Source organism: Lupinus angustifolius, chromosome LG09, assembly GCF_001865875.1.
Source record: "Lupinus angustifolius cultivar Tanjil chromosome LG09, LupAngTanjil_v1.0, whole genome shotgun sequence".
NCBI lineage: Eukaryota > Viridiplantae > Streptophyta > Magnoliopsida > Fabales > Fabaceae > Lupinus > Lupinus angustifolius.
Window position 1 is genome coordinate 9,985,049 of NC_032017.1, and position 15,734 is coordinate 10,000,782.

The window sequence follows — 15,734 nt, forward strand, 5'->3', positions numbered from 1 at the left end:
AAAATTTATGGTTAATTAAAGTGAATTGAATCATGTCTTTATGTTCGATTTGGTCAATGAATTGTACAAAAAACCAAACTTTTACGCCCCTATCAAATAACATGAAAAAATAAAAGGGTGTGATATTTTTAACTTTTAAATATAATTATATGATATTTTTTTCCCTCCATTATAGGACACATGATGTTTCAAAGACTAAGTGGCTATCAAAAGAAAATTTTGAACAAGAAAGGCAAACTACACAATTAACACAATAACTAGTTTAATATATAATATAAATTATTTCCACATTAAATCTGAATATTAGAGAAAACCATGTACACCTTATTGTATCCTTTATTTTTCATTCATTTGTTCTCAATAAAATTATTATCATTTTCCTAGGTTCATCCCTTAAACCAAGAAAAACATTGATTTTTTTGTTTTCAATAAAATTATTATCATTTTCCTAAATAATGAGAGGTGGTAACTTTTTATTTATTTTATTAAAAGTCGTTGGCACAATTATTATTTATGACTTTGAACATTGATTCACACCATAAAAAACATTAACAGATCTTGAAAGACATGTGTCAAATATAGTTAATTAACATGACTCTATAGACTACCAATACATAGAACATGATGAAATTTGAAAGTCTTTATTTTTCTTCTTAAATAATGGGAATTTTTAATGTGTGAGTAATATGATGCATCTTGCTTGACTTAATATTCAATAACCATGTATTAATTGTGGGTGATAATTCACTCAATCAAATCGTTTAAATCTACTTATTAATTTAAATCATTTACTTTTCATATATAAATAGTTAAGATGTGAAATATTTTTTTTTAATTTAATCTAAGAGTATGTGAAATTGTTTGATTCTTCTTTTCCAAAGAAAGTTTCTTTAAATCAAACTTTGAAACAAACCAATAATTCACTAAGGAAAAAGAGAAATTCAAAGTTTACAAATGGGATCATGGGATGACTCTAATTAACTAAACTCAATAGTTTCTTCCTCAAGTGTGGGTAATCCACACTTATCATTCCCCTCCATAAGTGAACTATGTTCCAGTTAAAACATCGACTTTGATACTATCTGTTGACCTCATTTACAACTAGCGAACCTGTAATCAATGAGGAGTTTCAATGTTATCAGAGTATTAAAAGAGTGAAACACCATGTCTTATAAACAAATTAAAGCAATAATTCCATGAATATTTTCCACTTATAAACTATTCTTTCATCCCTCATATCTAATGTGAAACTTCATATTTAAATAAACTCAATACTATTAAAACAAATTGTCCACTATCTTATCAAAAATATGATTTAAAAATACCTAATATAAATTTCTGGTTAATAAATAATAGGAACAAAATGCATTTTTGTCCTTTAACTTATTTTTTCAATTCTGGTTCCTTGTTTTTTTTTCAAGTCTTACGTTAGTTCCTCAATAATTTTTTTGTAACATGATACAATTAGAAAGAGACAAATAAGATGACTTGAAAGAAACAAATTTCAAAAAAATAAATAAGTGGGCTGAACTATAATGATATGAAAAACAAAATTAAGAGACTCAAATTAAATAAGAATAAAAAAAGACAAAGAACCAAATTAAAAAATAAGTTAAAAGACCAAAATTACATTTTTGCTAAAGACCAAGTCTTAAACCAAAATATTCAAAGGGTGGTTAGGACTCAAAACTTATGAAGAAGGGGCATTACCCTTCATGTGGGGCATAGGTAAACAAGTGCCGCTCATGTTTCTTTCACAAAAATGCGAAGTCACGTGCTAATCATTTTAAAATACATATTCCTTATATATTATGTTTCACAACTTTCTAATTTAAAGTTTGTATTTGCTTTGTCTTATTCTCTTTGAAAACACCCATCTACTTCTTTTTGACAATTGTTCTTTTTGACAATTGTGGAAGCATAGTAAATTCGTGTCATCCCTATGATAAAACAACTCGATTTTTCCTATACAAAATTTTATTTTATGGTAGAATTCATTTCTAATCAAACTCTTATTGCTCCTTTTATGTCTAAAGAGTACTTTTTTTTATGTTTTCATCATCTACAAAACAAACATGTAATAATTGGAGAGACAAACGAATAGACGAGTTAAACTGTATAGACAAATCACCGAACAAACTATCAGAATGGTATATATCCAACTTAAATCCAACATGTCTTAAGAGAGTAACAACTAAGTAGATAAACATGTTAATAAGAGAATCTCCATAAACAAGTTTAAACTTCATTTTTATTTATGTCTTATACAATATTTTATTATTTATTAAATTTTCTCATAAATTAAGAATAATATATATATTTTTTACGATGACAAACATCATTCTTACTGGGTCTCACAATCTACATCAAAAAGTGACATTGTTGAATGTATGACTTTTAACAATGCTCATTGAAGTAAGTGTTCTTGAATGAATAAATGTATGATTTTTAACGGCACCCATTGAAGCAAGCGCCGTTAAATGTTTTAACATATTACTTTTAACATTGTCCATTGAAGCAAACACGATTGAATGTATAAACGTATGACTTGTAACCACTTATAATGAAGCAAATACGGTTAAATGTATGACTTTTAACAACCTTCATTGAATTAAGTGTTGTTGAATATGTGAATGTACGATTTTCAACAACGCTCACTAAAAATATATCATTAAATATGTAAATGTATGACTTTTAAGTGCACTCATCGAATGAAAAACTATCCAATGACAACCTTTCCACCAACCAACCACACAATTTCTCTCTCATCCATTCTTATTTTGGAGTCCACATATTCTAGGAAGATGATAACTTATCTCCAATAATGTCTTATTTTATGTCTCAAACCAATTATATGTTGACACATGAATAAAACAAAAGATAATAAAAAATAGCAATCTCATATTAAAGTAACAATTATTTGAATAAGAAGGCATGATCTAAAGTTTGTTGAGATCTTATAAGCAATCTTACCCAAATTTAGATATAAATAAATTATAAAGCAATGAGCTGTCTTTAACTTTTGAGTCAATGGTCAAGCACTGTGGTTATGGTAATGTGCTTCATTACATATATATATATATTATTACTTTAACATTATTTTATTCTCTTCTTTCACCTATTACATTTTAAACACCATTATCCCGCTCTCTTTTTCTCTCTCTCTCTCTTTTTGTGAGCTCCAATCTCTCTCTTCAATGGAGCTTGCAAGATAGAACATATACCCAGGTCATTCATTCTTCTTACCTAGTACAAAACAAACCAAAAAAATGTGTTTTTTTTAATGTTTTGTACTATGTTTTTTAGATTTTACACTTCAAATCTTATATGGGTAATGATGCTTCTTGATTTCTAGTGATTTGGGTTTGTTATTTGTGAACTGGGTTTGTTACAGAATGTCACAAGATTGAAGATATTAATGCAAAGGTTGAGTCTTTTTTTATGTGAATCAATGTATGAAAAGTTTGGTTAATAAAAAGGAAGGAAATATAATATTTGTATGGTTTTTCAAACTTCAAGCTTAAATGAACTTAAAAGCAACACTGACCCATTTCATTACTTACCCACATTTTAAGGTTTGTCTTAAAAGATTTTAAAAAATTTCAATATTGAAATTTATCTACTGGGTTTGTTATAGAATGTCAAAAAAGACAAGATATAAATAGAAATGTTGATTTTTGATTTTTTTTTTCTGTGAAGTAGTAAGATTTTTTTTGGCTATAATTAAGGAAGGTAACAAAAGGAACATAACATTTCTTTGATTTTCAAATGGGTAGGTTAAAAGCAAGATTTAATTACCCACATTTTAAGGTTGGTCTTGAATCTTTTTTTCAAAGTTGATTTGTAAGGGCAAAGACATTTGTTTATCTAACTATTTCTATGTACATAAGAACTTAACTTGTTACTTTTGTTGGGTTTGTTTTCTTCTCTCTCATGTGTTCAAAATTCTCAGATATGCACCTGCTTCAATTTTCATACCTACCTTTCGTCCTTCCTTCTTTCCTTGTATACTCTTCTTTTTTCACATTTGTGCAATCTTTTTATTTAGTTTGAAATTTCTGTTATTGACAAGACATTCTGGTATTAAGGAACATCAATGGAAGTTTTAGAGTTCATGTAGCAAACTAAGTTGCTTGATTATAACATAAGTTATGCCCTGATCTTGAATGTTAGCCACTGTCATGAAGATCTCACATTCGTAAGGAAGAAAAAAATGTGATTTGTGGACTCTCTTTGTGCTTTTTATCTCTTTGGAGTTTTTTTGTGCTTTTGATGTTATTTAAGATACAACCAATTTTTGAATATCATTTGAACTATTCTTTTGCTTATTTAAAGTGTGTTGTGTGCCAATTATGGGATGGTAGATGTATACGGCCTTAACATCGCAAGTGAAAAGGTTGTTCATAGGATTCAAACCATGAATTCCAAGTCACAAGGCAATCAACCATGCCATAGAAAAAAACCACTCACTTTCTGCATTTGAAAAAATGACCTGGAAATAGCTGAATATCAATGTGTGTACTTCAAAGTTCAACTGAAATTGTGTTCCTTTGATGTTAGGTCCTATCTGTGAATCGGTGTCGCGTTAGTGCTTCATAGGTCTCTTCTGCTTCATTACTTGGATTTTCATGCATTTGGTTGCTTGACACTTGTAAAACTAATAAAACTGGTATTATGGATTCCTCATGCTTTCTTTTCTCATGACTCGATCTTTTCATTGCAGGATTCACAGTCCAAGATTTAGTGTCAGCACTGTTTTCTGTTGTACATAATCTTTCGCAGACATGAAGAAAGAAAGCAGTGCTGTGTTGAAAGCAGGAGAATTCCCTACTCGATTGACTCGTTCTCAAGCTGCTGCTTCTTCTCTTGTGTCTAAGCAGCTTCCCCCTTTGAAGGAGCCAGCACAACGAAATCGGAACCAACCATTACGTGCCAATCCAAAAAGAGCAGTTTCTGATACGAATAGTAAATGCCTTCAACGTAAAAAGAGGACCGTTCTTCAGGATGTTACTAATGTCTGCTGCGAAAGTTCATACAAAAGCTGTTTCCATTCGACGATAATTCAGGTTTGTATCCATATCCCAAGCTTCACGTATTTTTTATCGGTGGATTGATTATGACATTCATGAAAAGATACTTTCATCTCACCTAAAAGTGACATTTTCTTTCTGGCAGGCTAAGAAAAGAAAGCTGCTGAAGGCTCCTCCTGTTGCTCTGAAGCTACCTCAACTTCAAGTTGGCTCCAAAGCGAAGAGTTTACCGGAAATAGGAGTTAAATCGGACAATACTATTTGCTCAACTAATTTGGAAAACAATGCACTTCTAAATCTGGATTCCAATAAGTGTGGCAAGGATGATAATCTGATTGAAAATCGGAGTTCTGGAACGTCTGCTCAGCCTTCGATTTTTAGGAACAAAGGTTTTCGTCTGTATTCTAACCTGGAAAGACTGCAACATTAATATGCCACTGTGAAAGTTTGAATGTTTAGACTATTTTCAGTGTATTACATGGTTAAAGCATTGCTCAAACATTTACTCCAATTTTGAGGAAACCGTCAGTTAAATCCTCCCAAGATGACAAAATCAGCAGTTGGAATCCTTGAAAGATTTGTGTCACCGAACAACTCTCAAGTTTTAAAAGGTCGCAACGTTGTTGCAGTTAGTCCCTGTATCGAGGGTGACACAATCTTTCAAGGATCCAACTAGTAGCATCATCTTTCGTCGACTGAATTGAGGTTTACTCCTACAATTTTAATACATTAAATATTGTAGTTTCTATTATTTCTGACCCTAAATCAGTTTGAGAAATGAGCTATTGAAGTCCGGGATTACTTTGTAGTTTGTAGTCAATGGCGGACGAGCTTCCGAAGTCCGAGATTACTGTAATGAATTATGTAGTTATTCTTTTGGTTTGAAGACTATTTATTTCCTTCCTAATATTATAAACTATTGTCAGTGTGTTTTCGATAATGTTTTTCATTAGGATATTGAATTTGTTCAAGACTATATAATAAAAGAAACCATTTCTTATTTGATACATTTATTTTTTTCCTCAGATGTATATTTGTACCTTGTACTAACATCCTTGTATAAATTGTTGCAGCCGAGAAAGGTAGTTTTGATGAACTTTTGATTGCATCGAAGGATCCAGTTGTCACTAACATTGACGATAATCTTGAAGATCCTCAACTATGCAGCCTCTATGTCACTGATATCTATGACAACTTGCGCGTTGCCGAGGTTTGTGTCATAAATGTCATGCCATTGTATGCAATAGTCTCCAAATGTCCAATAAAGCCTTTTTGTCTCTACCAACTTGCTTGCTTCGAAAGTTAGGGAAATATAAGCATACCTTTTCTGCCAGCTTTTTCATGTTTAGGATTAAGAATTGTCTTCTTTCCACATTCTTAATACTCGATAAAAAAACGAAAAGCCATTTCGCACCAATATCTCTATATACCCATTCACTATATTGAATTTGTCGATATAGACAGAAATATTCACTGAAACAGAACTGTTTGGGAGCATATAATTAATTTGACAGATATGATGAATTTCTAAACATGATTGTGCAGCCGATGTGAAAAGATTATTTTTCATATGCAAAAGACAGTTATAAACTTTGTAGTTTATTTACTAGATAGAGCCTTTATGCTAATTTGGACTGAAACATTGGAGGATTCTTGGTTTTTAATAGTTTGTAGTAGTTCTATAAAATAGAATGCCGAATTACCACGGATCCTTAACCTTTCTGTCATGTTTTCTTATATTCTGTCTTATGTCTTAATTTGTTTGTCTAATATTTTACTTCTCAGCTTACAAGAAGGCCACATCCTAACTTCATGGAAACGGTGCAGCAAGATATCACTCAAAGCATGCGCGGCATTCTCGTTGATTGGCTCGTCGAGGTTTGCATCATTTAACTGTCTAATGTTGGACTATAAAAAGTAAGGCATGAGAAATTGAGTGTTAGAGAAATGATAATGGTGAAGTGGTAATATTAAAAATATGTGAATATCATAGCTTATAAGTAGTACCTACTTCATTCATAGTGCACAAGGATTCAAAATTCTAAGATTTTGACAAAATGAGTATATAATTCCCCAAAAACACACAATATTCAATGAAGTATTGTACTAAAGCCATCATGGGATGGGAAATGAGGAATGGCATGAATAGGATTATAGCATTGCGGTTATTGCGATTGCAGTCATTGTGGCCATTGCGATGCAGATTGTGACCATGCAATGTGAATTACTTTGTGATTATATTTATTTGAATTCGATGTGGCCCAAATGCAATCCGAAGCAGTTGTGCTACAGTCCGATTGCGGTGTCACACCATAATTATGGTGTGATGTGACAATCGCAATATTATGGCTGCATTATGTGAGAAAATGATAAACAAAGGAAATTTTTATGTTCTTTTTTGTATTTTTAAGTAATCAAATTGTATTCTTCCTATGCTATTTTTTTCAGGTTTCTGAGGAATACAAATTGGGTTTAGACACTCTTTACCTCAGTGTATATCTCATAGATTGGTTTCTCTCCAAATGTTATGTTGAAAGACAAAGACTTCAACTTCTTGGAGTCACTTGCATGCTAATTGCCTCGTAAGTTCTCAAATCCAATGAAGTTGAGTGCATGCTTTCACATTCATGTTCTTCAATAGGGCATATGCAGCCTTACCTCAGCAAGTGGATAGGTTGTTTTCAAGATTTGAACTCATGACCTTGTGAATCGTGATCACCAAACAACAACCTTATCGTTGCGCCAAACTTACCCTCTTTTTTCATTCGTGATATCGTTATATTAAAACTTAGCTTTTCATTTTAGTTGATGTTGTTGTATGCTTCCACATTAAACCTTGATGAGTTTGTTGAAATGACAATGCAACATGTCCTTGTTTATTTATATCAGTAAATGGTCACCTTGACAATTAGGACTATGCTTTGAAAGATAGCACACAAGAGATGGAACATGCTCTCTTGTGTAATTAATAATTGGTGTCATTTGCTTCTTCTAATTTGCATACATTGTAACAAATATGCTAATGGTATACATCATGATGAACTTGAAGCCAGTTTATGAGTCTTGATATACTTGGTTTTGAATGATTATTGATCCTCAACCACCTTTTAATTTTAGTGTAAAGACTCATTTCATTTCATTCCCTTATGTTTTTTTGACCTTACCTATTTGGTCCCTCGGAAAACCCAAAATGGTCCCTAAAAATTTCAAATGTGGTCAAATTAGTCTTTTTTAGGGTCAAATTAGTCTCGATCAGGTGTTGTAAAATTTGCTAAAAATGACTAATTTGACCCACATTTAAAATTTTTGGGGACAATTTTAGGTATTTCAATTTTTGAGCGACCAAACTGGTAACGTCGAAAAAAATAAGAGACTGAAAGAGACTGAAATGAATATTTACTCTTAATTTTATACTAAAGTATTTGTAAATTTCAGCTAATGTCAAGAATATCATAAAAATCAGTTTAAGGATTCTATTGGAGACTCATTATTCTTCTTTCTGTGACTGAAGGAAGTATGAAGAAATTAATGCCCCTCACATTGAAGATTTCTGCTTCATCACAGACAACACATACTCAAAAGCTGAGGTAACTCCTACCTTTTCAACAATAAATGATTAATGCCCAAAATATTATAGAATTTATTCACTGAAATTTAAAACTGTAGTTTCAACAATCTATGTATGTATGAATAAACTTGAGAACAATAGAAAGCTCAACAATATATGTATGTTAATGTTCACAAATTTACTCTTAAATTTATGAATTTTGCATAGACATTATATTAATTCATGTAAATTTATTCATGTAACTTTTGGACTCTTTGCCATTGTTGATAAATAATGTGATTTGCAGGTACTAACAATGGAGAGTCAAGTGTTAAAGTTGTCTGAATATAAACTCTTTGCTCCAACCACAATAACTTTCCTCAGGTACATGTTAACATTTTCATATTAATAATATTATAAATAGGCACTGTGAACTATTTTTTCTTCCTAGTTAGCCCTTAAACTTTAAGAGAAACTGTCCCGGATAAAAATAATATTACATTAATAGTAATAAAAATTCTAACTCATCCATTTTTTTAACCTCGACGGTTAGATCGTCATTATTTATTATATATATAACAATATTATTGTATTAATTACATTTAACTCTGAAATTTACTTGTCATCTTCTTCTCAATCAATTTTGTATTTTGATGGCGATCTTCTCCCTTTATGAATGATGGCGAGTGCTGCATTGTTACTATTGTGAATCTGATTGTAGTGATTTCCTTTCCTATTAGTAATTTAGCAATATATTTATACATGAACCAATTTTACCAACCTGATAAAGTTTAAAGAGTAATCAAGAAGAAAAAATAGTTCATGATGACTACTTGCAAAATGCATAAAGTTTATCGGGGCCTTATGCACTTTTCCGTTTAATATATCCATACCAAAAAAAAGAGAAAGGAAAATTTCAATGTATTACTGGTAAATCCTTAATGCAATTGTCTTTGTGCATTCTTTGATCTTAGGAGGTTTCTTCATGCATCACAAGCTTCTTCTTACAAGGTGAAAGGGCTATGCTTTTTGATTAAGACTATGTCAAAGTGTTTGGTTTTGAGTGTTACTAATCACTTTACCTATTGAAATATATGCAGAGTCCTAACCTTGAATTGGAGTACTTAGCCAGTTACATAGCTGAACTAGCACTTATGGACTATGGTTTCTTGAACTTCCTTCCTTCTATCATTGCTGCATCAGCTGTATTTCTAGCTAGATGGACATTAGATCAATCAAACCACCCATGGGTTAGTGCCTCATTCATATTTTCGTAATGGTGCAATTGTAAGGTTGTTGCTTAGTGATGATGAGGTCACAGGTTCAAATCGTGGAAATAGCCTATCCACTTGCAGGGATAAGGGTGACCCTCTAGACCCTACTAAGGATTTGCTTGCGAGTTGGATTTTGGAAGGGAAAATGAAGGCTTCGTAGCCACACTTGTGAGATGACTCTAACGCCTTCCTTTTCCCTTCCTTCCCCTCCAAAACTTAACTCGTAAACAAGCCACAAGTGGAAGCCTCGTGCATTGAGCTGCCTTTTTTTATAAAGTTATGCAAAGGAAGCAATACTAACACTTACGTAGATTTTGGCGTGCATACTGAATAGAATAGAACTAAATTGAATAGAGTGGTTTTGTTTTGTTCTCTTTAGTTTCATCCCTTTCAGTGGAACCAAAATGTCTCACAACTTTTAACCCTATGTCTTGTTTTCATCATATGTCAATAGTATGCAACAAACATAGAATAAAACTCATGTTATGTTTTGTCCAGTTCTAACATGATCTAATGAATACTATGTTATTGTTTATTGCAGAATCCTACTCTTGAACACTGTGCAAGTTATAAAGCATCAGATTTGAAAACAACAGTTCTTGCATTACAAGATCTTCAACTGAATACCAATGGCTGCCCTTTAACTGCTGTAAGGTCAAAGTACAGACAAGACAAGGTATGACAATTAGAAAGAAGAAAAATACCCCAAGACTTCACACACAGACATATATATCAGTTACCGTGAAAAGTGAGAACAATAAATCTCGACCAGATATATGATTAGAAGTTAGTTAATAGTAATATAATCACTTAAAAAGTTATACGCATATTTATCTTCTAATCTTAATCATGCAAATAAGATGTATCTGTCGTTCTATTTGTATGTGTCTTTGAATTTTAACTAGTAGTAGTACTATTTACTATAAACTACTTGCATGATGTGTTGATAATGGAAGTTCTATGTGGCAGTTTAAATGTGTAGCAGCATTGTCTTCATCAAAATTGATTGAATCTTTGTTCTGAAGATGATTGGAGGTTCCAATGCAAGTGGCTCTTAACTGATATGTACACAAACATAGAATTAGTCTCTAATCTAATCTTTCCTTCAACTTCTTCCATTCATTTCTAATCTTTGTCTATTCTTCAAGTATACTTTGTATATACATTTCATGGCCTGGTAGGATTAAGGCTTCATTGTTATTGTATTTCATGAACTTTGATTGGAGTTCGTGCTAAGTTGTCTAAGGCATCTCGCCTTGGATATTCTTAACTCACATCAGATCACATGTTGTAATGGTTATTGTTGTTGGTTGTAACAAAATGAAAATGCTTTTTAAATGAATAACGAATTTTTCTTTCTCAGTAAACAACTTAATTAAATGATTATTTAATAAGTTTTTTGGAATAAGCTAAAAAGAGTTTATAAAATATCATTTTATTTTAATAAACATATCTTATGAACTCTTTTCCTAAACTTAAATAAGCTCTTTAGGTTCTTGGAAACATGCTTTTAGGAGAAATTTGATCTTAACTACTTTAGTGAATTTTTATAAGTTTTCTAGCATAATTTGGTCGCTATAGGATGGGTGGAGAAATAAGTAACCTAACTTTATGTCATCCAAAAAACAAGATGAATACAACTTTAATGACTAGTCAGATCAGGTGAATTTTTCATTATTTGATCAAATATAGCTGCTATCATATGATATTGAAATCCAAGATATAAATTTCATACCTCAATATAATTTCAATATTTTGAAAATGATAATTCTAAGTTGGGTAATTTTAAACTACTAACATAAAGTAGTGAGCATTTATGTAACAAATATTCTTACTATTATTTTGTTGTACTTCACTATTCTTGTGTTGGACAATAGTAGAACCACAACTCACTTTATTCTGTACTTGCTGCATCTAATAATTCAAAATGTATTAAAATATGACACACGTAATGAGTGACATGTGTGCCATTTTGTATAGGGTTGTAAGTGTTTCTAGTTTGAATCGCAGAACTAATGAAATTAAACTGAACCAAATCAAAATATGTGATTCAGTTTGGTTTTACGGTTCAATTAATTTTAAGAAATCGTTTGTAATCAATTTGGTTCACGGTTCCATAAAGTCCAGAACCACTCGAACTGAACCAAATTGTGAGGTCAATGAACGATTAACAATAGGTGGTACTTGATACATAGTAGTATGATTCTCCCTCCTTGGTTGACTCATAAAAAAATGCAACTAAATAAGTTTTTATAATCTTTAAATAAAGACAAGTTTATAGAGGGATAATAACTTAATGGCAGACTTATAAACACATGAAAAATTTAACAAGTTCCATTAATAAAATAAATGAATTAGACTAAATTGTTCTTGACCGACTCGATCTATTTCAGTTCCAATAATGAAAATCAATATAAACTAAACTTAACCACTCCTTTGTTCAACTCATTTCCCGTGGTACCCAAAAAATCGCATGGAACTCGAGTTACTCCAAAAAAATATTAACTATTAAAGATAAAAAATAACCATTAGAGTGAAGTACTTCTGCCACCCAATCCATATAATGTGAACTACATTTGAAGGCAAAATAATATGAATCATACACATAGCTTGTGGCCAAGCAATTAGCTATGGTCGCTCAGATTTTTTTCAACCCTTTCTCCCACATTAATTATTTAGTTCATAGAATCCAGATTTACTAGTTTGGTCGGGGAACCTCGAATCGGTTCGTGAGCAACGATTCATGTTGTTTTTGCCAACCAATATGCTCTGATTCTTGTATGGATATTCACTTTCAAGTGAACCACCATTGAATATACAATCTTCGTTATCCTTAGGCTTCAATTCGTCATATCTCCAATGCTCCAACTTCAACCACGTATAACAAGGGAGCTAATATCCCTAGCATAAACGCATAAAAAAGGAAGAAAGATAAATATATCTCTCTAGTAAATGAGACTTATTTATTAAAATATGGTCAAATGTCCATTTAACTATCTATACTACTTATAAAGCAAAAACATAAAATAACTAACTATTTATGGTGTAATTTATAGTTCCTATTTTACCCTCACTATTTTCTACCAAAAAACTATATACACATTGTTCTCTTCATTCACATTATTACTTAGTTTTCAAAAACTATCATATTTATTACTTTTTAACTACATTTTTTTAGAACCGTTTAAAACCTCCCATTTGAATTAATTTAAAAAAAACTGTATCTTAGTTACTTTTTCAAAAACTACCACATTCAAAGAAATTGTTGCCTAAATTATATAATTTGAAAATATAACACATATTTAGTTATTGTTCTTTCCACTATATTATTTTAGGATGGTATTTCTAAAAAAGACAAAGCAATGCACCGCAAAAATATAATGTTACCCACTACTATCGTTTCCCATTTTTATTCTCCATTATCTTCCTCTTCCAATTTTCAGGTATTTCTTTTTTCTTTCAAATAAAAGACTTAACAATAACTACATTTCATGGTAATACAATATATTTTATGAATGAATACAATAAATAAATGTTCGTCATTCTCTTTTATTATGTACTTTATGTTAATGAAGTTATGTTGTTAATTGGTTAATTGTTAAAATGTGTTGTTCATCCAAGAAGTGGAGTTGTTGGATTAATACTCCTTGAATCAAAAGAGAATGATGTTTCAATCAACACGGATGATGCATTGGCATTCCACTTTGATGTTGTAATTGGTGGTATAACAAAAAAAATATTAAATTGGTTTTTTTGTTGTTGGGGGCCACTTCAAAAGCTCAGAAGTCCGATGAGTCAACTGACTTTTTTATAATTGGTTCCAATGGAATCTTTACTGATCCACATTGATGTTAATTAGAACTTTGCAATCTTTACTAACTTAATTGCTAATTAATTTATCTACGTGGTAAATTTTATAATTTCATCTTATCGAATGATATTTGTTATTTTAGTTTTTAATATAACTCTTACATGCTTACTATTTATCTTTGCTTCTTCTATGCAAAGTAAATAACATATGTGTTTTGGAAAGATAATTCGTAATTTAACTTATTTGGAATATGAGTTATCACCAAAAGATCATGTGATAAAAGTATACTAATCACTTACAATTTACTCAATAATGTTTTTATAGATGGTTGTTTCCACATAAAACCATCCCATAATTTTGGGTAGAAGGTGTGGTCTTATTTATTCATATGTTTTACTATATTTGATGGATGTAAAAAATATACATAATCAATTGAAAAATAATCATGAAGTATATATAATTCTATATAGTAAGTTATAAAGTCAAAATATGTATATATTTGTTGGTATGGAAACAACCATTATTTGTAAGAAAAATAATATGAGCTCCTATTAAATCTCATATTTTCATTACTATTTTATGTTCCAATGAAAATTAAATTGTACATAATTGTTAATTATTATATATATGGGTGGAAAACTAAAAGACTATGAGTTACTATTATACGCTATCAATCCTTTCTTTTTATATGTGCCATTGATATGGGGTAAAGAAGAAATTGATTAAATATCTCATTAATGCATGACCAATGAGTGAGGATCAATTAGATCAACTAATTTTGTTTCATATAATAACTTTTCTAAGTGAAATGAGATTGAAACTTTTAATTTATTTTTAATTGATATATTTTAATTTATATATACAATACTTAATTGATTAGGATTGTAAAAACCATATAATTCTATACTAAATTATAAAACAGATTCAATAAGATCATTGTTTAATAGAGATTAATACTTCTATTAAACACATTCAATAAGCCATATATCCGGTATAACCACTCAGGTACAAATATAAATATATAATTCCACTACTGATTCATTTAAGTTAGATTATTGTACTGATTGAATGTAGATGTCTAAGGTACATGTATAATTTCATAAAGGAAAATACCTATAAAAATAATTGTAAGTGATTCAATTATTTCAATGTTCAATTTTTAAATAATAGAATTGAATAATTACCTCAATCAAACATGTTCAACTCCAAATTATAAAATCTAACATAAATTATTATATTTGATATTTATAACATATAAATTATACATTATAAATAATAGGAGAGCGAATTCACAAACAAGCTAGTATCAATAATATAAAAAAGAGCACCATAATTAAAATGTGCCACAAACTTAACCAACTTATATGACTAAATATACAAACTTCCTAATGTATTATGTATTTGATAGGTAACATATTATATCCTGTATATCATGTTACTAAGTTTTAGCCCAATTAGGTTCAGGTACAAAATTTTCTTTTATTTTCCAAAATTAATATCTTTTATTTTTTTGGTATATTTTTTGAAGTTTTATTTTTCAAAGATATTATCCCACATTTTTCTACAACAAGGTTTATCCTATGTGGATTTTATCAGTTTATGCTTCACAAATATGTATAAACTATGTTACAAGGAAAAAAATAAGTGTAGTGTTCTAGAGATGTCATAGAATTTACCCTTGTTTTTATACTTCAATTTTTTTTAAGTGTTGGGTCAATCGTACAATTAATGATATATAAATATAAGGATGTTTATTTTGTTTAACTCAATGATTGAACTATTATATTAGAGTAAATTAGACTGACATTCCCTGAGTTTTAGTGAAATTATACAAATTATCCCTCACTTTTTTACACTTACACAAACCTCCCATAATTTTTATACTTTCATTACACTGACCACCCCTGCATAAGAAATAAATGTAATTTTTAAAACAAAAAATGTGATAAATGCAATTAAGTTAAACAAAACATGATATATTGTGGAGACAAATCCAAATAATATATGAAGTCAATATTTCATTATTATTTTTGGTTCATTACACTATATTATAAGATGGATTTAAACAATAT

At 30.2% G+C, this 15,734-nt stretch overlaps 1 protein-coding gene across 2 annotated transcripts; it reads left to right on the forward strand.

Annotated features, from left to right (window-relative positions):
* On the forward strand, positions 4,758-11,162 carry LOC109356537 (cyclin-A2-4-like). Of its 2 annotated transcripts, none has more exons than XM_019599902.1 (11): positions 4,758-5,066; positions 5,176-5,419; positions 6,104-6,240; positions 6,816-6,908; positions 7,479-7,612; positions 8,542-8,617; positions 8,885-8,961; positions 9,552-9,588; positions 9,678-9,827; positions 10,393-10,527; positions 10,821-11,162. In XM_019599902.1, the coding sequence occupies exons 1-11, from the start codon at positions 4,785-4,787 to the stop codon at positions 10,872-10,874; spliced, it is 1,419 nt and encodes a 472-aa protein (XP_019455447.1). In that variant the 5' UTR covers positions 4,758-4,784; the 3' UTR covers positions 10,875-11,162. The 2 variants fall into 2 exon arrangements, with proteins under 2 accessions (XP_019455447.1, XP_019455448.1); XM_019599903.1 differs by having other exon boundaries at positions 5,176-5,391; positions 6,103-6,240.